This window comes from Oncorhynchus mykiss, chromosome 8, assembly GCF_013265735.2.
Source record: "Oncorhynchus mykiss isolate Arlee chromosome 8, USDA_OmykA_1.1, whole genome shotgun sequence".
NCBI lineage: Eukaryota > Metazoa > Chordata > Actinopteri > Salmoniformes > Salmonidae > Oncorhynchus > Oncorhynchus mykiss.
This window is the reverse complement of record NC_048572.1, coordinates 82,440,869-82,468,414: the sequence shown is the minus strand read 5'-3', so window position 1 is coordinate 82,468,414 and position 27,546 is coordinate 82,440,869. Positions and strand designations below refer to the sequence as shown.

General features: G+C 47.8%; 1 protein-coding gene across 1 annotated transcript in view; it reads left to right on the top strand.

Moving 5' to 3' along the window:
* The first annotated feature begins 1,528 nt into the window (after window positions 1–1,528).
* The window catches only part of slc1a7a (solute carrier family 1 member 7a), a 72,502-nt gene continuing 46,484 nt past the window's right edge, over window positions 1,529–27,546 (top strand). Inside the window, exons 1-2 of the mRNA XM_036986515.1 lie at window positions 1,529–2,024; window positions 25,708–25,787. Coding sequence (XP_036842410.1) covers window positions 1,884–2,024; window positions 25,708–25,787 — 221 coding nt within the window. The 5' untranslated portion in view covers window positions 1,529–1,883. The remainder of the gene's footprint in view (window positions 2,025–25,707; window positions 25,788–27,546) is intronic.

Sequence of the window (27,546 nt, the reverse complement as noted above, 5' to 3'; positions counted from 1 at the left end):
AAATGCATTTGTAAGTATCCGGCCCGAACAGCAGCAACATTCTAAGTAACGATAACAGAAACGTTTTACTTACTATGACTGTGATATGTTGTTTTCTACCGTAGTTAAATGCACTGTCACTCTGGATAAAACTGTCTGCTAAATTACCAAAATGTAAATGTATAGGTGAAAATTAACATGCAAAAATGAACTGCAAAGCACACTGGGTATTGTGATTGACCTTGTTTCGGGGTCATGTCTAAATGCAATAGCCTCGTACGAACAGACCTGATCTCATGAACTCACGAGGCTATAGATGGGATACAGCTTAACCTAATTCTCCTAACCTGCTATGTTAATTCTCCTAACCTGCTATGTTAATTCTCCTAACCTGCTACGTTAATTCTCCTAACCTGCTATGTTAATTCTCCTAACCTGCTACGTTAATTCTCCTAACCTGCTACGTTAATTCTCCTAACCTGCTATGTTAATTCTCCTAACCTGCTATGTTAATTCTCCTAACCTGCTACGTTAATTCTCCTAACCTGCTGCGTACGTTCTCCTACACCTGCTATGTTAATTCTCCTAACCTGTTACGTTAATTCTCCTAACCTGCTACGTTAATTCTCCTAACCTGCTACGTTAATTCTCCTAACCTGCTGCGTACGTTCTCCTACACCTGCTATGTTAATTCTCCTAACCTGCTACGTTAATTCTCCTAACCTGCTATGTTAATCTCCTAACCTGGTACGTTATTTCTCCTAACCTGCTACTAAAAGTAAATTTGGACACAAGCTGTATCCTCTTAGACAACACCTCATTGGAATAATTGTCCATTTTAACATACACATTTATAGTAAGTTAATTTAGCAGTAGCCACACCATAGTGCCATCAGACTTCTGATCCCCCTCCTCCTCTTCCTCCTCCTCCTACTCCTCCCCCTCCCCCTCCCCTCCTCCTCTTCTCCCTCTTTCACTTCCCCCTCTTCTTTTTCCTTCTCCTCCTCTTCCACCTCCTCCTCTTCCACCTCCTCTTCTCCTCCCCCCCTCCTCCTCTTCTCCTGCTTCCACTTTCCCCTCTTCCACTTCCTCCTCCTCCTCTTCCCTCCTCCTCTTCCCCCTCCTTTCCTCTTCCTCCTCCTCTCCACTTCCCCCTCCTCCTCTTCCTCCCCCTCTCCTCTTCCCCCTCCTTCCCTCGCCCTCCTCTCCTCTTTTCCTTCTTCCCCTACCCAGGCTAGTTGTTTTACACTCGTTGTTGTTGGAACAATCCTCTGTCCAATTGTTGGTAGGTCTTTAATCCATCCTGCTGATATCCCAATAATGCAGCACAGCGAAGTGTGTGTATGCGTGTGTGTGTGTGTGTGCATAGCTCGTCATGGCCGCTCCTAATAGGATCTAATGTATTAACCCTGAGGACAGTACTGCCAGCTGTCACCAGAGCCCCCTACTGGCTAGAGAAAGAGAGAGAGAGAGAAAGAGAGAGAGAGAGAAATACCGTGTGTGTGCCTGGAAAGTGTGATGCTCTTAGTCCTGTGTGGAATGATAGAGAGAGCTTCATCGCAGAAACCCCCTAAAGTGCTTTATCCGAGGAGGACAACTACTGCCTTCTTCCCTTTGTTTTGGCCAACCTCTACTTCCTCCACCTACTCCATTTTCTCTCAATCCATCTCCTCCCCAATTCAGTCTTTTTTCTCACTTTCATTCTTCAGTCCCTCCCTTCTCTCCAAGGCTCTCTGTTTCCATATCTCCTCCCCCGTCTTCTATCTTTCCGTCTCCTGCCGTCCGGTCTGTCGCGTGCCCCATATAGACCTTGCTCTTTATGGCTGAGTGAAGTGACCAGCCAGGGACTCTGGTGGAGTGAGTGACCAGCCAGGGACTGTGGAGGACTTTACGTGGGAGTAAGGATGGCGGTGAACTTTTCGGAGGTTTGGGGTCGGGTAAAGAATGTGTGTGCGCAGAACGGGCTCCTCATCCTGTCTGTGTTGGCCGTTGTCATTGGCTGTATGATGGGGTTCCACCTGCGGGGAAAGCAGCTCTCAGACCAGGTCAGTGTCAAAACTAACACCTGCAGGGTGTCCTGTTCCCTCCCCCAACCAAAACCCCCCTTCAATAGTTATCCCCACCGTCCCTAAAGGACCTGTTCCTTCGCCCCCTGTCCCTAAAGGACCTGTTCCTTCGCCCCCTGTCCCTAAAGGACCTGTTCCCTCGCCCCACCGTCCCAAAAGGACCTGTTCCCTCCCCCAACCAAAACCCTCCCTTCAATAGTTATCCCTACCTTCCCTAAAGGACCTGTTCCCTCGCCCCACCGTCCCTAAAGGACCTGTTCCCTCGCCCCACCGTCCCTAAAGGACCTGTTCCTTCGCCCAACCAAAACCCCCCCTTCAATAGTTATCCCCACCGTCCCTAAAGGACCTGTTCCTTCGCCCCCTGTCCCTAAAGGACCTGTTCCTTCGCCCCCTGTCCCTAAAGGACCTGTTCCCTCGCCCCACCGTCCCAAAAGGACCTGTTCCCTCCCCCAACCAAAACCCTCCCTTCAATAGTTATCCCTACCTTCCCTAAAGGACCTGTTCCCTCGCCCCACCGTCCCTAAAGGACCTGTTCCCTCGCCCCACCGTCCCTAAAGGACCTGTTCCTTCGCCCCACCGTCCCTAAAGGACCTGTTCCTTCGCCCAACCAAAACCCCCCCTTCAATAGTTATCCCCACCGTCCCTAAAGGACCTGTTCCTTCGCCCCCTGTCCCTAAAGGACCTGTTCCTTCGCCCCCTGTCCCTAAAGGACCTGTTCCCTCGCCCCACCGTCCCAAAAGGACCTGTTCCCTCCCCCAACCAAAACCCTCCCTTCAATAGTTATCCCTACCTTCCCTAAAGGACCTGTTCCCTCGCCCCACCGTCCCTAAAGGACCTGTTCCCTCGCCCCACCCTCCCTAAAGGACCCTGTTCCCTCGCCCCACCCTCCCTAAAGGACCCTGTTCCCTCGCCCCACCATCCCTAAAGGACCTGTTCCCTCGCCCCACCGTCCCTAAAGGACCTGTTCCCTCGCCCCACCCTCCCTAAAGGACCCTGTTCCCTCGCCCCACCCTCCCTAAAGGACCCTGTTCCCTCGCCCCACCCTCCCTAAAGGACCCTGTTCCCTCGCCCCACCATCCCTAAAGGACCTGTTCCCTCGCCCCACCATCCCTAAAGGACCTGTTCCCTCGCCCCACCCTCCCTAAAGGACCCTGTTCCCTCGCCCCACCATCCCTAAAGGACCCTGTTCCCTCGCCCCACCATCCCTAAAGGACCCTGTTCCCTCGCCCCACCCTCCCTAAAGGACCCTGTTCCCTCGCCCCACCATCCCTAAAGGACCCTGTTCCCTCACACCTACAGTTAGAAGTACTCTGTTCCAGAAACACCTGGGTCTCCTGTTCCCATACCCTCTCAACCCCCCACCCCTCCACTATCCCTAAAACCCTCTGTCTGTCCAACCCCCCACCCCTCCACTATCCCGAAAGCCCTCTGTTGGTCCTCCCTGTCCACTGGTCCCTCTGTCCCCTGCTGGTCCTCCCTGTCCACTGGTCCCTCTGTCCCCTGTTGGTCCTCCCTGTCCACTGGTCCCTCTGTCCCCTGCTGGTCCTCTCTGTCCACTGGTCCCTCTGCCCCCTGTTGGTCCTCCCTGTCCACTGGTCCCTCTGTCCCCTGCTGGTCCTCCCTGTCCACTGGTCCCTCTGTCCCCCGTTGGTCCTCCCTGTCCACTGGTCCCTCTGTCCTCTGTTAGTCATCCCTGTCCACTGGTCCCTCTGTCCTCTGTTGGTCCTCCCTGTCCACAGGTCCCTCTGTCCCCTGTTGGTCCTCCCTGTCCACTGGTCCCTCTGTCCCCTGTTGGTCCTCCCTGTCCACTGGTCCCTCTGTCCTCTGTTGGTCCTCCCTGTCCACAGGTCCCTCTGTCCCCTGTTGGTCCTCCCTGTCCACTGGTCCCTCTGTCCCCTGTTGGTCCTCCCTGTCCACTGGTCCCTCTGTCCCCTGTTGGTCCTCCCTGTCCACAGGTCCCTCTGTCCTCTGTTAGTCCTCCCTGTCCACTGGTCCCTCTGTCCCCTGTTGGTCCTCCCTGTCCACTGGTCCCTCTGTCCTCTGTTGGTCCTCCCTGTCCACAGGTCCCTCTGTCCCCCTAGCCCTGAAAAACACCCCTCAGTGTCCTCCAAAAAAATACCCCAAAACACACCACATACCTATAACCCACATTGTTGTCCTAGCAAGGGACAATACCAACCTTATTTCACCTGTGTGATTGAAGGGTGGGCAAAATTGTTTGAATGACGCCTTTGAACGTGTTACAGTACGTATTTTGAACGTCTTTTGAACGTCTTGTGTTGCAGCTAGGTCTGTGAGTGTTACAGTACGTCTTTTGAACGTTTTGTTTTGCAGCTAGGTCTGTGAGTGTTACAGTACGTATTTTGAACGTCTTTTGAACGTCTTGTGTTGCAGCTAGGTCTGTGAGTGTTACAGTACGTATTTTGAACGTCTTTTGAACGTTTTGTGTTGCAGCTAGGTCTGTGAGTGTTACAGTACGTATTTTGAACGTCTTTTGAACGTCTTGTGTTGCAGCTAGGTCTGTGAGTGTTACAGTACGTCTTTTGAACGTCTTGTGTTGCAGCTAGGTCTGTGAGTGTTACAGTACGTATTTTGAACGTTTTGTGTTGCAGCTAGTTCTGTGAGTGTTACAGTACGTATTTTGAACGTCTTGTGTTGCAGCTAGGTCTGTGAGTGTTACAGTACGTCTTTTGAACGTTTTGTGTTGCAGCTAGGTCTGTGAGTGTTACAGTACGTCTTTTGAACGTCTTTTGAACGTCTTGTGTTGCAGCTAGGTCTGTGAGTGTTACAGTACGTCTTTTGAACGTCTTGTGTTGCAGCTAGGTCTGTGAGTGTTACAGTACGTATTTTGAACGTCTTGTGTTGCAGCTAGGTCTGTGAGTGTTACAGTGCGTCTTTTGAGCGTTTTGTGTTGCAGCTAGGTCTGTGAGTGTTACAGTACGTATTTTGAACGTTTTGTGTTGCAGCTAGGTCTGTGAGTGTTACAGTACGTCTTTTGAACGTCTTGTGTTGCAGCTAGGTCTGTGAGTGTTACAGTACGTCTTTTGAACGTCTTGTGTTGCAGCTAGGTCTGTGAGTGTTACAGTACGTCTTTTGAGCGTTTTGTGTTGCAGCTAGGTCTGTGAGTGTTACAGTACGTCTTTTGAACGTATTTTGAACGTCTTGCGTTGCAGCTAGGTCTGTGAGTGTTACAGTACGTCTTTTGAGCGTTTTGTGTTGCAGCTAGGTCTGTGAGTGTTACAGTACGTCTTTTGAGCGTTTTGTGTTGCAGCTAGGTCTGTGAGTGTTACAGTACGTCTTTTGAGCGTTTTGTGTTGCAGCTAGGTCTGTGAGTGTTACAGTACGTCTTTTGAACGTATTTTGAACGTCTTGTGTTGCAGCTAGGTCTGTGAGTGTTACAGTACGTATTTTGAGCGTTTTGTGTTGCAGCTAGGTCTGTGAGTGTTACAGTACGTCTTTTGAACGTCTTGTGTTGCAGCTAGGTCTGTGAGTGTTACAGTACGTCTTTTGAACGTCTTGTGTTGCAGCTAGGTCTGTGAGTGTTACAGTACGTCTTTTGAACGTCTTGTGTTGCAGCTAGGTCTGTGAGTGTTACAGTACGTCTTTTGAGCGTTTTGTGTTGCAGCTAGGTCTGTGAGTGTTACAGTACGTCTTTTGAACGTATTTTGAACGTCTTGCGTTGCAGCTAGGTCTGTGAGTGTTACAGTACGTCTTTTGAGCGTTTTGTGTTGCAGCTAGGTCTGTGAGTGTTACAGTACGTCTTTTGAGCGTTTTGTGTTGCAGCTAGGTCTGTGAGTGTTACAGTACGTCTTTTGAGCGTTTTGTGTTGCAGCTAGGTCTGTGAGTGTTACAGTACGTCTTTTGAACGTATTTTGAACGTCTTGTGTTGCAGCTAGGTCTGTGAGTGTTACAGTACGTATTTTGAGCGTTTTGTGTTGCAGCTAGGTCTGTGAGTGTTACAGTACGTCTTTTGAGCGTTTTGTGTTGCAGCTAGGTCTGTGAGTGTTACAGTACGTCTTTTGAACGTATTTTGAACGTCTTGTGTTGCAGCTAGGTCTGTGAGTGTTACAGTACGTCTTTTGAGCGTTTTGTGTTGCAGCTAGGTCTGTGAGTGTTACAGTACGTCTTTTGAACGTATTTTGAACGTCTTGCGTTGCAGCTAGGTCTGTGAGTGTTACAGTACGTCTTTTGAGCGTTTTGTGTTGCAGCTAGGTCTGTGAGTGTTACAGTACGTCTTTTGAGCGTTTTGTGTTGCAGCTAGGTCTGTGAGTGTTACAGTACGTCTTTTGAGCGTTTTGTGTTGCAGCTAGGTCTGTGAGTGTTACAGTACGTCTTTTGAACGTATTTTGAACGTCTTGTGTTGCAGCTAGGTCTGTGAGTGTTACAGTACGTATTTTGAGCGTTTTGTGTTGCAGCTAGGTCTGTGAGTGTTACAGTACGTCTTTTGAGCGTTTTGTGTTGCAGCTAGGTCTGTGAGTGTTACAGTACGTCTTTTGAACGTATTTTGAACGTCTTGTGTTGCAGCTAGGTCTGTGAGTGTTACAGTACGTCTTTGAGAACTGAGGTGGGTAGAGAAAGAGGGGGACCTATAAGCTCTATAAGCTGTTGCTGTACAGACGAGCTCTGTAATGTTGCAGTACCAATGGCTGCTGTAGTTTAGCGGCTGGGCCTGATGCTACAGTCCTTCACGGCTCAGTCTCTAGGATGACACTGCTCAGACTGACTTACGGAACGAGACACTGTTTCTGTTTACAAAATAGCTGGGTTGCTCAGCCCCAAAAAATGATATACAAATTCTAGCACTTCCAGACACTTCAACTCATGTGGTGATTCATGCTGTTGGGTAATGCCAACGGATCCCGGATCCCGTCCCTGTGGATTTGTTTGGCTTCACTTGTCCTGTCTGTGAACAAAATAGGCGACTTCTCATCGGTCTCAGACTTCACCTCTGTCTCAGACTTCACCTCTGTCTCAGACTTCACCTCTGTCTCAGACTTCTCATCGGTCACAGACTTCACCTCTGTCTCAGACTTCACCTCTGTCTCAGACTTCACCTCTGTCTCAGACTTCACCTCTGTCTCAGACTTCACCTCTGTCTCAGACTTCTCATCGGTCTCAGACTTCTCATCGGTCTCAGATTTCACCTCTGTCTCAGACTTCACCTCTGTCTCAGACTTCACCTCTGTCTCAGACTTCTCATCGGTCTCAGACTTCTCATCGGTCTCAGACTTCACCTCTGTCTCAGACTTCTCATCGGTCTCAGACTTCACCTCTGTCTCAGACTTTACCTCTGTCTCAGACTTCACCTCTGTCTCAGACTTCACCTCTGTCTCAGACTTCACCTCTGTCTCAGACTTCTCATCGGTCTCAGACTTCACCTCTGTCTCAGACTTCACCTCTGTCTCAGACTTCACCTCTGTCTCAGACTTCACCTCTGTCTCAGACTACTCATCGGTCTCAGACTTCTCATCGGTCTCAGACTTCACCTCTGTCTCATACTTCTCATCGGTCACAGACTTCACATCGGTCTCAGACTTCACCTCTGTCTCAGACTTCACCTCTGTCTCAGACTTCTCATCGGTCTCAGACTTCTCATCGGTCTCAGACTTCACCTCTGTCTCAGACTTCACCGCTGTCTCAGACTTCACCTCTGTCTCAGACTTCACCTCTGTCTCAGACTTCTCATCGGTCTCAGACTTCTCATCGGTCTCAGATTTCACCTCTGTCTCAGACTTCACCTCTGTCTCAGACTTCACCTCTGTCTCAGACTTCTCATCGGTCTCAGACTTCTCATCGGTCTCAGACTTCACCTCTGTCTCAGACTTCTCATCGGTCTCAGACTTCACCTCTGTCTCAGACTTTACCTCTGTCTCAGACTTCACCTCTGTCTCAGACTTCACCTCTGTCTCAGACTTCACCTCTGTCTCAGACTTCTCATCGGTCTCAGACTTCACCTCTGTCTCAGACTTCACCTCTGTCTCAGACTTCACCTCTGTCTCAGACTTCACCTCTGTCTCAGACTTCTCATCGGTCTCAGACTTCACCTCTGTCTCAGACTTCACCTCTGTCTCAGACTTCACCTCTGTCTCAGACTTCACCTCTGTCTCAGACTTCTCATCGGTCTCAGACTTCTCATCGGTCTCAGACTTCACCTCTGTCTCAGACTTCACCTCTGTCTCAGACTTCTCATCGGTCTCAGACTTCACCTCTGTCTCAGACTTCACCTCTGACTCAGACTTCTCATCAGTCTCAGACTTCTCATCGGTCTCAGACTTCTCATCGGTCTCAGACTTCACCTCTGTCTCAGACTTCACCTCTGTCTCAGACTTCTCATCGGACTCAGACTTCTCATCGGTCTCAGACTTCTCATCGGTCTCAGACTTCTCATCGGTCTCAGACTTCACCTCTGTCTCAGACTTCACCTCTGTCTCAGATTTCACCTCTGTCTCAGACTTCTCATCGGTCTCAGACTTCTCATCGGTCTCAGACTTCACCTCTGTCTCAGACTTCTCATCGGTCTCAGACTTCACCTCTGTCTCAGACTTCTCATCGGTCTCAGACTTCACCTCTGTCTCAGACTTCACCTCTGACTCAGACTTCTCATCGGTCTCAGACTTCTCATCGGTCTCAGACTTCACCTCTGTCTCAGACTTCACCTCTGTCTCAGACTTCACCTCTGTCTCAGACTTCTCATCGGTCTCAGACTTCACCTCTGTCTCAGACTTCACCTCTGTCTCAGACTTCTCATCGGTCTTAGACTTCTCATCGGTCTCAGACTTCTCATCGGTCTCAGACTTCACCTCTGTCTCAGACTTCACCTCTGTCTCAGACTTCTCATCGGTCTCAGACTTCACCTCTGTCTCAGACTTCACCTCTGTCTCAGACTTCACCTCTGTCTCAGACTTCTCATCGGTCTCAGACTTCACCTCTGTCTCAGACTTCACCTCTGTCTCAGACTTCACCTCTGTCTCAGACTTCTCATCGGTCTCAGACTTCACCTCTGTCTCAGACTTCACCTCTGTCTCAGACTTCACCTCTGTCTCAGACTTCTCATCGGTCTCAGACTTCACCTCTGTCTCAGACTTCACCTCTGTCTCAGACTTCTCATCGGTCTCAGACTTCACCTCTGTCTCAGACTTCACCTCTGTCTCAGACTTCTCATCGGTCTCAGACTTCTCATCGGTCTCAGACTTCACCTCTGTCTCAGACTTCACCTCTGTCTCAGACTTCTCATCGGTCTCAGACTTCACCTCTGTCTCAGACTTCACCTCTGTCTCAGACTTCACCTCTGTCTCAGACTTCTCATCGGTCTCAGACTTCACCTCTGTCTCAGACTTCACCTCTGTCTCAGACTTCTCATCGGTCTCAGACTTCTCATCGGTCTCAGACTTCTCATCGGTCTCAGACTTCACCTCTGTCTCAGACTTCTCATCGGTCTCAGACTTCACCTCTGTCTCAGACTTCTCATCGGTCTCAGACTTCACCTCTGTCTCAGACTTCACCTCTGACTCAGACTTCTCATCGGTCTCAGACTTCTCATCGGTCTCAGACTTCTCATCGGTCTCAGACTTCTCATCGGTCTCAGACTTCACCTCTGTCTCAGACTTCACCTCTGTCTCAGACTTCTCATCGGTCTCAGACTTCTCATCGGTCTCAGACTTCACCTCTGTCTCAGACTTCACCTCTGTCTCAGACTTCACCTCTGTCTCAGACTTCTCATCAGTCTCAGACTTCTCATCGGTCTCAGACTTCTCATCGGTCTCAGACTTCACCTCTGTCTCAGACTTCACCTCTGTCTCAGACTTCACCTCTGTCTCAGACTTCTCATCGGTCTCAGACTTCACCTCTGTCTCAGACTTCACCTCTGACTCAGACTTCTCATCGGTCTCAGACTTCTCATCGGTCTCAGACTTCTCATCGGTCTCAGACTTCACCTCTGTCTCAGACTTCACCTCTGTCTCAGACTTCACCTCTGTCTCAGACTTCTCATCGGTCTCAGACTTCACCTCTGTCTCAGACTTCACCTCTGTCTCAGACTTCTCATCGGTCTCAGACTTCTCATCGGTCTCAGACTTCTCATCGGTCTCAGACTTCACCTCTGTCTCAGACTTCTCATCGGTCTCAGACTTCACCTCTGTCTCAGACTTCTCATCGGTCTCAGACTTCACCTCTGTCTCAGACTTCACCTCTGACTCAGACTTCTCATCGGTCTCAGACTTCTCATCGGTCTTAGACTTCTCATCGGTCTCAGACTTCTCATCGGTCTCAGACTTCACCTCTGTCTCAGACTTCACCTCTGTCTCAGACTTCTCATCGGTCTCAGACTTCACCTCTGTCTCAGACTTCACCTCTGTCTCAGACTTCACCTCTGTCTCAGACTTCTCATCGGTCTCAGACTTCACCTCTGTCTCAGACTTCACCTCTGTCTCAGACTTCACCTCTGTCTCAGACTTCTCATCGGTCTCAGACTTCACCTCTGTCTCAGACTTCACCTCTGTCTCAGACTTCACCTCTGTCTCAGACTTCTCATCGGTCTCAGACTTCACCTCTGTCTCAGACTTCACCTCTGTCTCAGACTTCTCATCGGTCTCAGACTTCACCTCTGTCTCAGACTTCACCTCTGTCTCAGACTTCTCATCGGTCTCAGACTTCTCATCGGTCTCAGACTTCACCTCTGTCTCAGACTTCACCTCTGTCTCAGACTTCACCTCTGACTCAGACTTCTCATCAGTCTCAGACTTCTCATCGGTCTCAGACTTCTCATCGGTCTCAGACTTCACCTCTGTCTCAGACTTCACCTCTGTCTCAGACTTCTCATCGGTCTCAGACTTCACCTCTGTCTCAGACTTCACCTCTGTCTCAGACTTCACCTCTGTCTCAGACTTCTCATCGGTCTCAGACTTCACCTCTGTCTCAGACTTCACCTCTGTCTCAGACTTCTCATCGGTCTCAGACTTCTCATCGGTCTCAGACTTCTCATCGGTCTCAGACTTCACCTCTGTCTCAGACTTCTCATCGGTCTCAGACTTCACCTCTGTCTCAGACTTCTCATCGGTCTCAGACTTCACCTCTGTCTCAGACTTCACCTCTGACTCAGACTTCTCATCGGTCTCAGACTTCTCATCGGTCTCAGACTTCTCATCGGTCTCAGACTTCTCATCGGTCTCAGACTTCACCTCTGTCTCAGACTTCACCTCTGTCTCAGACTTCTCATCGGTCTCAGACTTCTCATCGGTCTCAGACTTCTCATCTGTCTCAGACTTCACCTCTGTCTCAGACTTCACCTCTGTCTCAGACTTCTCATCAGTCTCAGACTTCTCATCGGTCTCAGACTTCTCATCGGTCTCAGACTTCACCTCTGTCTCAGACTTCACCTCTGTCTCAGACTTCACCTCTGTCTCAGACTTCTCATCGGTCTCAGACTTCACCTCTGTCTCAGACTTCACCTCTGACTCAGACTTCTCATCGGTCTCAGACTTCTCATCGGTCTCAGACTTCTCATCGGTCTCAGACTTCACCTCTGTCTCAGACTTCACCTCTGTCTCAGACTTCACCTCTGTCTCAGACTTCTCATCGGTCTCAGACTTCACCTCTGTCTCAGACTTCACCTCTGTCTCAGACTTCTCATCGGTCTCAGACTTCTCATCGGTCTCAGACTTCTCATCGGTCTCAGACTTCACCTCTGTCTCAGACTTCTCATCGGTCTCAGACTTCACCTCTGTCTCAGACTTCTCATCGGTCTCAGACTTCACCTCTGTCTCAGACTTCACCTCTGACTCAGACTTCTCATCGGTCTCAGACTTCTCATCGGTCTCAGACTTCTCATCGGTCTCAGACTTCTCATCGGTCTCAGACTTCACCTCTGTCTCAGACTTCACCTCTGTCTCAGACTTCACCTCTGTCTCAGACTTCTCATCGGTCTCAGACTTCACCTCTGTCTCAGACTTCACCTCTGTCTCAGACTTCTCATCGGTCTCAGACTTCTCATCGGTCTCAGACTTCTCATCGGTCTCAGACTTCACCTCTGTCTCAGACTTCTCATCGGTCTCAGACTTCACCTCTGTCTCAGACTTCACCTCTGTCTCAGACTTCTCATCGGTCTCAGACTTCTCATCGGTCTCAGACTTCACCTCTGTCTCAGATTTCACCTCTGTCTCAGACTTCACCTCTGTCTCAGACTTCTCATCGGTCTCAGACTTCACCTCTGTCTCAGACTTCACCTCTGTCTCAGACTTCTCATCGGTCTCAGACTTCTCATCGGTCTCAGACTTCACCTCTGTCTCAGACTTCACCTCTGTCTCAGACTTCACCTCTGTCTCAGACTTCACCTCTGTCTCAGACTTCTCATCGGTCTCAGACTTCACCTCTGTCTCAGACTTCACCTCTGTCTCAGACTTCACCTCTGTCTCAGACTTCACCTCTGTCTCAGACTTCTCATCGGTCTCAGACTTCTCATCGGTCTCAGACTTCTCATCGGTCTCAGACTTCTCATCGGTCTCAGACTTCACCTCTGTCTCAGACTTCTCATCGGTCTCAGACTTCACCTCTGTCTCAGACTTCACTTCTGTCTCAGACTTCACCTCTGTCTCAGACTTCACCTCTGTCTCAGACTTCTCATCGGTCTCAGACTTCTCATCGGTCTCAGACTTCTCATCGGTCTCAGACTTCTCATCGGTCTCAGACTTCACCTCTGTCTCAGACTTCTCATCGGTCTGATAATGGATGATGGATAATGGCTTTTGAGGCTTTGCTGTCAGTCACATAGATGGGCTAAAACGCAGCACACTGGTGTTATTGGCTGTTTGCTTGTTCTTTTTTTATGTATTTGTATAGCGCTGATGGGGACACAGAGAGGAAGGCAGATGCAGAGTAGTGGTGGGTTCGGGTCGGGTCGGGATACCGAACCAGTACCCACGCTGTAGGTGACGTGCTGCAGGCGGCAGCGTTTCCCGCTAGACATTCAATGTTTATCAGATACATAACAGAATATACTGTAATTACTGTAATTAGTTTGAGGGCATCCTGTTCAAGTTACCTTTACAAAGATAATTACTGCACACAATGTACACAATCAGCTGTGCTAATGTTACACATGTAGTGTGCGACACTCAATCAGTCCTATGTGTTATGAAAATAAACTTTGAAATTGTGTACCAGTGTGTCATCATAATAATTGCTGCAATGAAACAAGAAATTGGCTCATTATGTTGTATACCGGTGTGTCATTATAATAATTGATGCAATTTAACAAGAATGTATGCATAATTTGATACAGAGGACAGAGCACTCCCCCATTCTCATCGACGGGGCTGCAATGGAGCAGGTTGAGAACTTCAAGTTCCTTCAAGTTCCACATCACCAACAAACTAACATGGTCCAAACACACCAAGACAGTCATAAAGTGGGCACGACAAAACCTATTCCCCCTCAGGAGACTGAAAAGATTTGGCATGGGTCCTCAGATCTTCAGAAGGTTCTACAGCTGCACCATCGAGAGCATCCCGACTGGGTGTATCACTGCCTGGTATGGCAACTGCTCGGCCACCGACTGCAAGGAACTACAGAGGGTAGTGCGAACGGCCCAGTACATTACTGAGGCTAAGCTTCCTGCCATCAAGGACCTCTATACCAGGCGGTGTCAGAGGAAGGCCCTAAAAATTGTCAAAGACTCCAGCCACCCTAGTCATAGACTGTTCTCTCTGCTACCGCTCGGCAAGCGGTACCAGAGCACCAAGTCTAGGTTCAAGAGGCTTCTAAACAGCTTCCTCCCCCAAGCCATAAGACTCCTGAACATCTAATCAAATGGCTACTCAGACTATTTGCATTTCCCCCTCCCCTTTTTTACACTGCTGCCACTCTCTGTTGTTATCATCTATGCACAGTCATTTTAAGAACTATATCTACATGTACATATCACCTCAACTAACCGGTGCCACGGACATTGACTCTGTACCGCTATCCCCCTGTATACAGTCTCTCTATTGTTATTTTTACTGTTGCTCTTTCATTACTTGTTACTTTTATTTCTTCTTCTTATCCATATTTTTGTAACTGCATTGTTGGTTAGGGGCTCGTAAGTAAGCATTTCACTGTAAGGTGAATTCCTGTTGTATTCGGCGCATGTGACTAATAAAATAAAATTTTGATTAGATGTAGGATCTTAATTTGAGCCAGTTTGCTACAGCAGGAAAATAATCCTACAGCAACAAGACATGCAAATTATTATGCTAATTATAATTCATTGATCTTTTTGAAAGGGTTGATACAACTTTCGTAAAGGAAAATCAAGTCAGAAATGTTCTTCAAAGTAGCCAACCTTTGCCTTGAGTGGCAGCTTTGCACATTATTGGAATTCTCTCAACCAGCTTCACCTGGAATGCTTTTCCAACAGTGTTGAAGGTGTTTCCACATATGCTGAGCACTTGATGGCTGCTTTTCCTTCACTCTGCGGTCCCAACTCATCCCAAACCATCTCAATTGGGTTGAGGTCGGGTGATTGTGGAGGCCAAGTCATCTGATGCAGCACTCCATCACTCTCCTTCTTGGTAAAATAGCCCTTATACAGCCTGGAGTTGTGTTGGTTCATTGTCTTGTTGAAAAATAAATGACAGTCCCACTAAGCACAAACCAGATGGGATGGCGTATCACTGCATAATGCTGTTGTAGCCATGCTGGTTAAGTGCGCCTTGAATTCTAAATAAATCACAGACAGTGTCACCAGCAAAGAACCCCCACACCATCACACAGTGTCTTCTGAACAGTTGAGATGTGTCTGTTACTTGACCTCGGTGAATAATTTATTTAGGCTGCAATTTCTGAGGCTGGTAACTCTAATGAACTTATCCTCTGCAGCAGAGGTAACTATGGGTTTTCCTTTCCTGTGGTGGTCCTCATGAGAGACAGTTTCATCATAGCGCTTGATGGTTTTTGCTACTGCAGTTGAAGAAACTTTCAAAGTTCTTGACATTTTCCGTATTGACTGACCTTCATGTCTTAAAGTAATGATGGACTGTCGTTTCTCTTTGCTTATTTGAGCTGTTCTTGCCATAATATGGACTTGGTATTTTACCAAATCTTCTGTGTACCACCCCTACATTGTCAGAACACAACTGACTTGCTCAAACGCATAGAGAAGGAAAGAATGTCCACAAATTAACTTTTAACAAGGCACATCTGTTAATTAAAATGCATTCCAGGTGACTACCTCATGAAGCTGGTTGAGAGAATGCCAAGAGTGTGCAAAGCTGTCATCAAGGCAAAGGGTGGCTACTTTGAAGAATCTCAAATATAAAATATATTTTGATTTGTTTAACACTTTTTTTAGTTACTACATGATTCCATATGTGTTATTTCATAGTTTTGATGTCTTCACTATTATTCTACAATGTAGAAAATAGTAAAAAAATAAAGAAAAAAATAATTAGTAGGTGTTGCCAAACTTTTGACTGGGCCTGTATAAATCCTTCCTGTTGATTTCCTTTGAACATCCTGTTCCTTCAATGCACAATGTTTTAAGCATTAGTCCCAAAAACATGCAGTCGTGTAAGTGGGGGAGGAGACTGTGGAGAATACATTATAGTGGGGGAGGAGACTCTGGAGAGTACATTATAGTGGGGGAGGAGACTGTGGAGAATACATTATAGTGGGGGAGGAGACTCTGGAGAGTACATTATAGTGGGGGAGGAGACTCTGGAGAGTACATTATAGTGGGGGAGGAGACTCTGGAGAGTACATTATAGTGGAGGAGGAGACTCTGGAGAGTACATTATAGTGGAGGAGGAGACTCTGGAGAGTACATTATAGTGGGGGAGGAGACTCTGGAGAATACATTATAGTGGGGGAGGAGACTCTGGAGAATACATTATAGTGGAGGAGGAGACTCTGGAGAATACATTATAGTGGAGGAGGAGACTCTGGAGAGTACATTATAGTGGGGGAGGAGACTCTGGAGATTACATTATAGTGGGGGAGGAGACTCTGGAGAGTACATTATAGTGGGGGAGGAGACTCTGGAGAGTACATTATAGTGGGGGAGGAGACTCTGGAGAGTACATTATAGTGGAGGAGGAGACTCTGGAGAGTACATTATAGTGGGGGAGGAGACTCTGGAGAGTACATTATAGTGGGGGAGGAGACTCTGGAGAATACATTATAGTGGGGGAGGAGACTCTGGAGAGTACATTATAGTGGGGGAGGAGACTCTGGAGAGTACATTATAGTGGGGGAGGAGACTCTGGAGAGTACATTATAGTGGGGGAGGAGACTCTGGAGAGTACATTATAGTGGAGGAGGAGACTCTGGAGAGTACATTATAGTGGGGGAGGAGACTCTGGAGAGTACATTATAGTGGGGGAGGAGACTCTGGAGAGTACATTATAGTGGGGGAGGAGACTCTGGAGAGTACATTATAGTGGTGGAGGAGACTCTGGAGAGTACATTATAGTGGGGGAGGAGACTCTGGAGAGTACATTATAGTGGAGGAGGAGACTCTGGAGAGTACATTATAGTGGAGGAGGAGACTCTGGAGAGTACATTATAGTGGGGGAGGAGACTCTGGAGAGTACATTATAGTGGAGGAGGAGACTCTGGAGAGTATATTACAGTGGGGGAGGAGACTCTGGAGAGTACATTATAGTGGAGGAGGAGACTCTGGAGAGTACATTATAGTGGGGGAGGAGACTCTGGAGAGTACATTATAGTGGGGGAGGAGACTCTGGATGAGTACATTATAGTGGGGGAGGAGACTCTGGAGAGTACATTATAGTGGTGGAGGAGACTCTGGAGAGTACATTATAGTGGGGGAGGAGACTCTGGAGAGTACATTATAGTGGGGGAGGAGACTCTGGAGAGTACATTATAGTGGAGGAGGAGACTCTGGAGAGTACATTATAGTGGGGGAGGAGACTCTGGAGAGTACATTATAGTGGAGGAGGAGACTCTGGAGAGTACATTATAGTGGGGGAGGAGACTCTGGAGAGTACATTATAGTGGAGGAGGAGACTCTGGAGAGTACATTATAGTGGAGGAGGAGACTCTGGAGAGTACATTATAGTGGGGGAGGAGACTCTGGAGAGTACATTATAGTGGAGGAGGAGACTCTGGAGAGTATATTACAGTGGGGGAGGAGACTCTGGAGAGTACATTATAGTGGAGGAGGAGACTCTGGAGAGTACATTATAGTGGGGGAGGAGACTCTGGAGAGTACATTATAGTGGGGGAGGAGACTCTGGAGAGTACATTATAGTGGGGGAGGAGACTCTGGAGAGTACATTATAGTGGTGGAGGAGACTCTGGAGAGTACATTATAGTGGGGGAGGAGACTCTGAAGAGTACATTATAGTGGGGGAGGAGACTCTGGAGAGTACATTATAGTGGAGGAGGAGACTCTGGAGAGTACATTATAGTGGGGGAGGAGACTCTGGAGAGTACATTATAGTGGGGGAGGAGACTCTGGAGAGTACATTATAGTAGAGGAGGAGACTCTGGAGAGTACATTATAGTGGGGGAGGAGACTCTGGAGAGTACATTATAGTGGGGGAGGAGACTCTGGAGAGTACATTATAGTGGAGGAGGAGACTCTGGAGAGTACATTATAGTGGAGGAGGAGACTCTGGAGAGTACATTATAGTGGGGGAGGAGACTCTGGAGAGTATATTACAGTGGGAGGGAGACTCTGGAGAGTACATTATAGTGGGGGAGGAGACTCTGGAGAGTACATTATAGTGGGGGAGGAGACTCTGGAGAGTACATTATAGTGGGGGAGGAGACTCTGGAGAATACATTATAGTGGAGGAGGAGACTCTGGAGAGTACATTATAGTGGGGGAGGAGACTCTGGAGAGTACATTATAGTGGGGGAGGAGACTCTGGAGAGTACATTATAGTGGAGGAGGAGACTCTGGAGAGTACATTATAGTGGAGGAGGAGACTCTGGAGAGTACATTATAGTGGGGGAGGAGACTCTGGAGAGTATATTACAGTGGGGGAGGAGACTCTGGAGAGTACATTATAGTGGGGGAGGAGACTCTGGAGAGTACATTATAGTGGGGGAGGAGACTCTGGAGAGTACATTATAGTGGGGGAGGAGACTCTGGAGAGTACATTATAGTGGGGGAGGAGACTCTGGAGAATACAATATAGTGGGGGAGGAGACTCTGGAGAGTATATTACAGTGGGGGAGGAGACTCTGGAGAGTACATTATAGTGGGGGAGGAGACTCTGGAGAGTACATTACAGTAGGGGAGGAGACTCTGGAGAGTACATTATAGTGGGGGAGGAGACTCTGGAGAATACATTATAGTGGGGGAGGAGACTCTGGAGAGTACATTATAGTGGGCGAGGAGACTCTGGAGAATACATTATAGTGGGGGAGGAGACTCTGGAGAGTACATTACAGTGGGGGAGGAGACTCTGGAGAGTACATTATAGTGGGGGAGGAGACTCTGGAGAGTACATTAAAGTGGGGGAGGAGACTCTGGAGAGTACATTATAGTGGGGGAGGAGACTCTGGAGAGTACATTATAGTGGGGGAGGAGACTCTGGAGAGTACATTATAGTGGGGGAGGAGACTCTGGAGAGTACATTATAGTGGGGGAGGAGACTCTGGAGAGTACTTTACAGTGGGGGAGGAGACTCTGGAGAGTACATTATAGTGGGGGAGGAGACTCTGGAGAGTACATTATAGTGGGGGAGGAGACTCTGGAGAGTACATTACAGTGGGGGAGGAGACTCTGGAGAGTACATTATAGTGGTGGAGGAGACTCTGGAGAGTACATTACAGTGGGGGAGGAGACTCTGGAGAGTACATTATAGTGGGGGAGGAGACTCTGGAGAGTACATTATAGTGGTGGAGGAGACTCTGGAGAGTACATTACAGTGGGGGAGGAGACTCTGGAGAGTACATTATAGTGGGGGAGGAGACTCTGGAGAGTACATTATAGTGGGGGAGGAGACTCTGGAGAGTACATTATAGTGGTGGAGGAGACTCTGGAGAGTACATTATAGTGGAGGAGGAGACTCTGGAGAGTACATTATAGTGGAGGAGGAGACTCTGGAGAGTACATTATAGTGGGGGAGGAGACTCTGGAGAGTACATTACAGTGGGGGAGGAGACTCTGGAGAGTACATTATAGTGGTGGAGGAGACTCTGGAGAGTACATTATAGTGGAGGAGGAGACTCTGGAGAGTACATTATAGTGGAGGAGGAGACTCTGGAGAGTACATTATAGTGGGGGAGGAGACTCTGGAGAGTACATTATAGTGGTGGAGGAGACTCTGGAGAGTACATTATAGTGGTGGAGGAGACTCTGGAGAGTACATTATAGTGGGGGAGGAGACTCTGGAGAGTACATTACAGTGGGGGAGGAGACTCTGGAGAATACATTATAGTGGGGGAGGAGACTCTGGAGAGTACATTATAGTGGGGGAGGAGACTCTGGAGAGTACATTATAGTGGTGGAGGAGACTCTGGAGAGTACATTATAGTGGTGGAGGAGACTCTGGAGAGTACATTACAGTGGGGGAGGAGACTCTGGAGAGTACATTACAGTGGGGGAGGAGACTCTGGAGAGTACATTACAGTGGGGGAGGAGACTCTGGAGAGTACATTACAGTGGGGGAGGAGACTCTGGAGAGTACATTACAGTGGGGGAGGAGACTCTGGAGAGTACATTATAGTGGGGGAGGAGACTCTGGAGAGTACATTACAGTGGGGGAGGAGACTCTGGAGAGTACATTACAGTGGGGGAGGAGACTCTGGAGAGTACATTACAGTGGGGGAGGAGACTCTGGAGAGTACATTATAGTGGAGGAGGAGACTCTGGAGAGTACATTATAGTGGGGGAGGAGACTCTGGAGAGTACATTATAGTGGGGGAGGAGACTCTGGAGAGTACATTATAGTGGTGGAGGAGACTCTGGAGAGTACATTATAGTGGGGGAGGAGACTCTGGAGAATACATTATAGTGGGGGAGGAGACTCTGGAGAGTACATTACAGTGGGGGAGGAGACTCTGGAGAGTACATTACAGTGGGGGAGGAGACTGGAGAGTACATTATAGTGGGGGAGGAGACTCTGGAGAGTACATTATAGTGGGGGAGGAGACTCTGGAGAATACATTATAGTGGTGGAGGAGACTCTGGAGAGTACATTATAGTGGTGGAGGAGACTCTGGAGAGTACATTATAGTGGGGGAGGAGACTCTGGAGAATACATTATAGTGGGGGAGGAGACTCTGGAGAGTACATTATAGTGGGGGAGGAGACTCTGGAGAGTACATTATAGTGGTGGAGGAGACTCTGGAGAGTTCATTATAGTGGGGGAGGGAGGAGACTCTGGAGAGTACATTATAGTGGTGGAGGAGACTCTGGAGAGTACATTATAGTGGGGGAGGAGACTCTGGAGAGTACATTATAGTGGTGGAGGAGACTCTGGAGAGTACATTATAGTGGGGGAGGAGACTCTGGAGAGTACATTATAGTGGGGGAGGAGACTCTGGAGAGTACATTATAGTGGGGGAGGAGACTCTGGAGAGTACATTATAGTGGTGGAGGAGACTCTGGAGAGTACATTATAGTGGGGGAGGAGACTCTGGAGAGTACATTATAGTGGTGGAGGAGACTCTGGAGAGTACATTATAGTGGGGGAGGAGACTCTGGAGAGTACATTATAGTGGTGGAGGAGACTCTGGAGAGTACATTATAGTGGTGGAGGAGACTCTGGAGAGTACATTATAGTGGGGGAGGAGACTCTGGAGAGTACATTATAGTGGGGGAGGAGACTCTGGAGATTACATTATAGTGGGGGAGGAGACTCTGGAGAGTACATTATAGTGGGGGAGGAGACTCTGGAGAGTACATTATAGTGGGGGAGGAGACTCTGGAGAGTACATTATAGTAGTGGAGGAGACTCTGGAGAGTACATTATAGTAGAGGAGGAGACTCTGGAGAGTATATTACAGTGGAGGAGGAGACTCTGGAGAGTACATTATAGTGGGGGAGGAGACTCTGGAGAGTACATTATAGTGGAGGAGGAGACTCTGGAGAGTACATTATAGTGGGGGAGGAGACTCTGGAGAGTACATTATAGTGGAGGAGGAGACTCTGGAGAGTACATTATAGTGGGGGAGGAGACTCTGGAGTGTACATTATAGTGGAGGAGGAGACTCTGGAGAGTACATTATAGTGGAGGAGGAGACTCTGGAGAGTACATTATAGTGGGGGAGGAGACTCTGGAGAGTACATTATAGTGGGGGAGGAGACTCTGGAGAGTACATTATAGTGGGGGAGGAGACTCTGGAGAGTACATTATAGTGGGGGAGGAGACTCTGGAGAGTACATTATAGTGGGGGAGGAGACTCTGGAGAGTACATTATAGTAGAGGAGGAGACTCTGGAGAGTATATTACAGTGGAGGAGGAGACTCTGGAGAGTACATTATAGTGGGGGAGGAGACTCTGGAGAGTACATTATAGTGGAGGAGGAGACTCTGGAGAGTACATTATAGTGGGGGAGGAGACTCTGGAGAGTACATTATAGTGGAGGAGGAGACTCTGGAGAGTACATTATAGTGGGGGAGGAGACTCTGGAGAGTACATTATAGTGGAGGAGGAGACTCTGGAGAGTACATTATAGTGGAGGAGGAGACTCTGGAGAGTACATTATAGTGGGGGAGGAGACTCTGGAGAGTACATTATAGTGGGGGAGGAGACTCTGGAGAGTACATTATAGTGGGGGAGGAGACTCTGGAGAGTACATTATAGTGGGGAGGAGACTCTGGAGAGTACATTATAGTGGGGGAGGAGACTCTGGAGAGTACATTATAGTGGGGGAGGAGACTCTGGAGAGTACATTATAGTGGGGGAGGAGACTCTGGAGAGTACATTATAGTGGGGGAGGAGACTCTGGAGAGTATATTATAGTGGTGGAGGAGACTCTGGAGAGTACATTATAGTGGGGGAGGAGACTCTGGAGAGTACATTATAGTGGGGGAGGAGACTCTGGAGAGTATATTATAGTGGGGGAGGAGACTCTGGAGAGTACATTATATCAAGCACAGAAATAATAGAAAAATCAACATGGTGTAAGAGGGCTCTCTGGTGCTTTGGGAATGTTTGTGTTTTTCTGCAGTTCCTCAATAGCTACTCTTCTGTCTTCTAATTTTTGTTAAAAACATACCTTTTCAAATGTGCTGTTTTTCTGCTCGACCTGGTGGAGACAGTACCACAAGCCTCCTCTAGATGGCCTCTCAGAAATATCCAGTCCTTTCTTAGTTTCCATGGCTGACCAAGTTGGATGTGGTTGGTTGTTGTTACTGTGCCATGCACTTCCTTCCTACTTTCTGTTATGGCTGTGGTCTCCTTGACAAAGGCCCCTAGGTCAGTTCTACAGTTCTACAGTTCTATAGTTCTACAATTCTACAGTTCTACAGTTCTACATCTCCACAGTTCTACAGTTCTACAGTTCTACAGTTCTACAGTTCCAAATCCTCTTCAAACACAGACAATCTCAGTCGTTGTAGGGAATCCAGTAGCATTATTTGACATAGACACTCTTCCACCCCCACTCTTCGTATCCCCCTCTCCCACCCCCACTCTTCCACCACCACTCTTCGTATCCCACTCTTTGTATCCCGCTCTTCGTATCCCCCTCTCCCACCCCCACTGTCATGTCCGTTGCATAGGAGGGACACGACCTGACGTAAGACAATGTACAGTACAACACATATCGAGGGAGGAAAAGTTGAATGTTTGTTTGCTCCGTATTTCTCGTATTTGTTTCTCACACAGAGCGATAGCAATGGTTTCTATGCACCGTAACAAGGGTAGTTATTCCCCAGCTTGACGCTTATTGCAGCTCTTTCTTTTGCTTACCGATGTTACCCACTGTGTGATTCAAACTCAGAATGCTCTGGTCTAGTCTATGGCAGCAGGATAATCTAATATAATCTGTGGATTCCTTTATTGGCCAGATTAACCCGATTAATTTGCTTCATTTGAGAGACTGGAAAGACATGTCATGCCTTTAACAGCAACGGGCTCAAACTGAACTCTGAGTACCAAATGGCACCCTATCCACTATAGAGTGCACTTTTTTTTTGACCAGGGCCGATAGGGCTCTAGTCAAAAGTAGTGCACTATATAGGAAATAGGGTGCCATTTGGTACTCATTCCTGATCTCCCCAAATCTAGATATCCACTTAAAATACTTTAAAAGCCTCTGAGCTACTCTAAGTACTTCTCCGCCCTTTGACTCCCCTAACAGATGCATGAGGTCATTTCTATGTTAAAGGACCCATGAGAACCAGCATGTAGAGTGAACGACATTCATATCATTGCATTTCTGTACAGTACAGATTAGGGAGCCATGATGAAATTCCGTTGATGAAAAAACCCTAACCCCGGACGACGCTGGCGCCAATTGTGCGTCGCCTGATGGGACTCCCAATCATGGCCGGATGTGATACAGCCTGGATTCGAACCAGGTACTATAGTGACGCCTCTGGGCTGAGATCCAGTGCTTTAGACCGCTGCACCACTCGGGAGCCCCTTACTGTGTTCCAATAACCAAAATAGATTTTTGACACCCAATTCTTTTTGCAGACATCTTTGAATCTTAATTAACTAGGAGCAGATATTTAACAGAGTTTTGGGAAATTCTGCTTGTGAATAGAGTTGAATGGTTCGTTAAACTTTGAAATCAAAGTTTTTTTGTTTGGCATCCATTATTGTGGAATTGCCCTTGACAACAGGAACCATCAAGTGTTAGTAATCAAGAATAATCAAGAATCAACGTCCCAGAATGTCACTGGGTTTTTCATTCATTAACATTTGTATTAAGGAGCTATAACTGTGTGTGTGTTTGCAACATGCCAGCCTGTTTGTCCTGTGGCGGCAGATGCCAGGGCCCGATGCCAGCTGTTTGTGTGCGTGAGTGTGTTTTTCACCCAAGTCCAATAGACATGTACACGCACACACACACACACACACACACACACACACACACACACACACACACACACACACACACACACACACACACACACACACACACACGCGCACACTAATCAGCCTGACATTTGACTGCAGTGATCCTGATCTAAAAAAGGCAAACTAAGCTCTCCCTCTCCTCCTGCCTTTCTCCCCCTCCCTCTCTTTCTGACCCCCCCTTCCTAATACTAAACCGTAGCTAAAGCTCTTCAGCAGTTTTATTGTTTTATTGTGTTCAAATGTATATTCTCTCTCTCTCCCCTCCCCTCTCTCTTGCTCTCTCCCTCCCTCTCCTCTCATATTCCCCCCTCTCTCTCTCTCTCCCTCTCTCTCTCTCTAGCTCTACCTCCCCATCTCCCTCGCTCTCTCTCTCCTCCCAGTCTCTCTCTCTCTCGCTCCCCCCTCTCTCTTGCTCTCTCCCTCTCATCCCTCTCTCTCCCTCTCTCTCTCTCGCTCTAGCTCTACCTCCCCATCCCTCTCTCTCTCTCCCTCCCCACTCTCCCTTGAGCTGTCCCTCTCTCTCTCTCTCTCTCTCTCTCTCTCTCTCTCTCTCTCTCTCCCTCCTTCCCTCTTCCCCCCACCCTCTTCCTCCCTCCCTTTCTCTATCTCTCTCTTCTATCCTTCTCCCTCTGCTCTCCCTCTTCCTAACTATACCTCTATCTCTCTATCCTCCTCAAATATACATACATGTAGGTGATACATTTTACCAACACAAAAACACAAGACTGCCTGTATTGCCTGTGAGTTGCAAATGGAGAACTATAGAAGTACAGATCAACATTAAAAGTAAAGAGATTAAGAATTGTTATTTTGTAACAGTCAGACACATGGCGTAACATGTTTAATCCCCAGTGGGTCATCCTTCTGTTAAGAGACCTCTTCTCTCCTCAGGCAGACATTTTGCTCCTAACAGATCTCTCTTCTTCTCCACCAAGCTTTCCTCACAGGAGTGCTATTTTATTTTCAGTCTCCTGAGGGGGAATAGGTTTTGTCGTGCCCTCTTCACGAATGTTTTGGTGTGTTTGGACCATTCTAGTTTGTTGGTGATGTGGACACCAAAGAACTTGAAGCTCTCAACCTGTTCCACTACAGCCCTGTCGATGAGAATGGGGGTGTGCTCGGTCTTCCTTTTCCTGTAGTCCACAATCATCTCCGTAGTCTTGGTTGTCTTGTCATTGTCGGTGATCAGGCCTACCACTGTTGTGTCGTCTGCAAACTTAATGATGGTGTTGGAGTAATGCCGGGCCACACAGTCGTGGGTGAACAGGGAGTACAGGAGGGGACTGAGCACGCACCCCTGAGGGGCTCCATTGTTGAGGATCAGCTTGGCAGATGTGTTGCTACCTACCCTCACCACCTGGGCGGCCCGTCAGAAAGTCCAGGATCCAGATGCAGATGGAGGTGTTTAGTTCCAGGGTCCTTAGCTTAGTGATGAGCTTTGAGGGCACTATGGTGTTGAAATATTCACATTAGTAGCGAAATAGTTGACGTCAACCAATCAACCTTCACTTGACATATGAGAAAGCAACATTTTCATTGTTTTAGGTAATAATATGTTTTTGGGATGCTCCAGATGTTTCTCAGGTAAATGGATACCCAACCTACTGTATACTTACTGTACCTATCTACCCTAACTAACGTCCTGCTCTGCTCTGTGTGTCCTCTCTGTGTTTCCGTAGGAGGTGAAATATTTCCAGTTTCCTGGAGAGCTCCTGATGAGGATGTTGAAGATGCTCATTCTTCCCCTTGTCGTCTCCAGGTAGGAACAGAAGGCATGCTGGGTAGTTCACACAGGACCCCCCCCCCCCCCCCCCCGCAACCACAACACACGCATGTACGCACGGACACAGACAAACGCAATTCTGTCCACTTGTACAGTACAAAAGCTCCTCCTTGGCATAGTGTCCTTACTCAAGCAGAGAGTCCTCTGGAAAGCTGTGATGCTTATTATACTGGTTCTCCCCTGCAAACACAGTGTACTGTGATGTGGGGGTTATGTGTGGAGAGTAGTATTCGTGGAAATTGAAAAGTATTTATTTCTGTAGTGCTGAGGAAAATAACATAATATAATATTCTGGTGTGTGTGTGTGTGTGTGTGTGTGTGTGTGTGTGTGTGTGTGTGTGTGTGTGTGTGTGTGTGTGTGTGTGTGTGTGTGTGTGTGTGTGTGTGTGTGTGTGTGTGTGTGTGTGTGTGTGTGTGTGTGTGTGTGTGTGTGTGTGTGTGTGTGTGTGTTTTCATCTACCTTCGTGTTCTCTCCCTCAGACTTGGCAACTAGCTGCAGTATGTCCTAAAAAGGGCTTATTTTGTATTTAGAAGTTTCCACTTTCAGGTCATGCGGTTGTGCTGCTGTTGACGAACTGTGAGTGTCCACGGTTCGTACGTCATATATGGCTGTGGAGAAATATGTGTGAAGTGAACGTTGCTCTATACTTTGTGAAGTTATAATGCATTCAGTCCAGTGGGAATCATCCATGGCTGTTGTCCCATATAGTACTGTGGCAGCCCTGTGTAGTCATAGGAACCTTTGTGATGTGCCTGCAATGTACAGAATTCTAGAACACAAACACACATAATGTGGTGTGCCTGCAATGTACAGTATTCTAGAACACAAACACACATAATGTGGTGTGCCTGCAATGTACAGAATTCTAGAACACAAACACACATAATGTGGTGTGCCTGCAATGTACAGTATTCTAGAACACAAACACACATAATGTGGTGTGCCTGCAATGTACAGTATTCTAGAACACAAACACACATAATGTGGTGTGCCTGCAATGTACAGAATTCTAGAACACAAACACACATAATGTGGTGTGCCTGCAATGTACAGAATTCTAGAACACAAACACACATAATGTGGTGTGCCTGCAATGTACAGTATTCTAGAACACAAACACACATAATGTGGTGTGCCTGCAATGTACAGAATTCTAGAACACAAACACACATAATGTGGTGTGCCTGCAATGTACAGAATTCTAGAACACAAACACACATAATGTGGTGTTCCTGCCACTGGGACGAAACATTATTATTAAACAGGATTTTCACACAACCAACCGTGTCACAGGTTGAGGACCCTGTAGATCAAATGAGTTGCTATGGTGAAGCACAACATGTCGTAGCCTAAGGCTGTCCTCACTACCCTGGTCTCTTGGTGCTGCTGTATTACCTAACTCAATGGTTATTAAACCTCTCCTCTGAGACCCTTAAACGTTTCACAATAGCCCTGAACTAGCTCACCTGATTCACCTGATTCACCTGATTCACCCGATTCACCTTATTCACCTGATTCACCTTATTCACCTGATTCACCTTATTCACCTGATTCACCCGATTCACCTTATTCACCTGATTCAAGGGCTTGATGGTTTAGTTAAAAAGTGAAATGAGGTTCGCTGGGGGTCCCCGAGGAGAGGTTTGAAACACCCTGGACTAATTAACTCCTGTGAGTTGCCTTTCCTCATTGTTGCATTGTTGGAGTTTATATATATATAAAAAATAATCATCT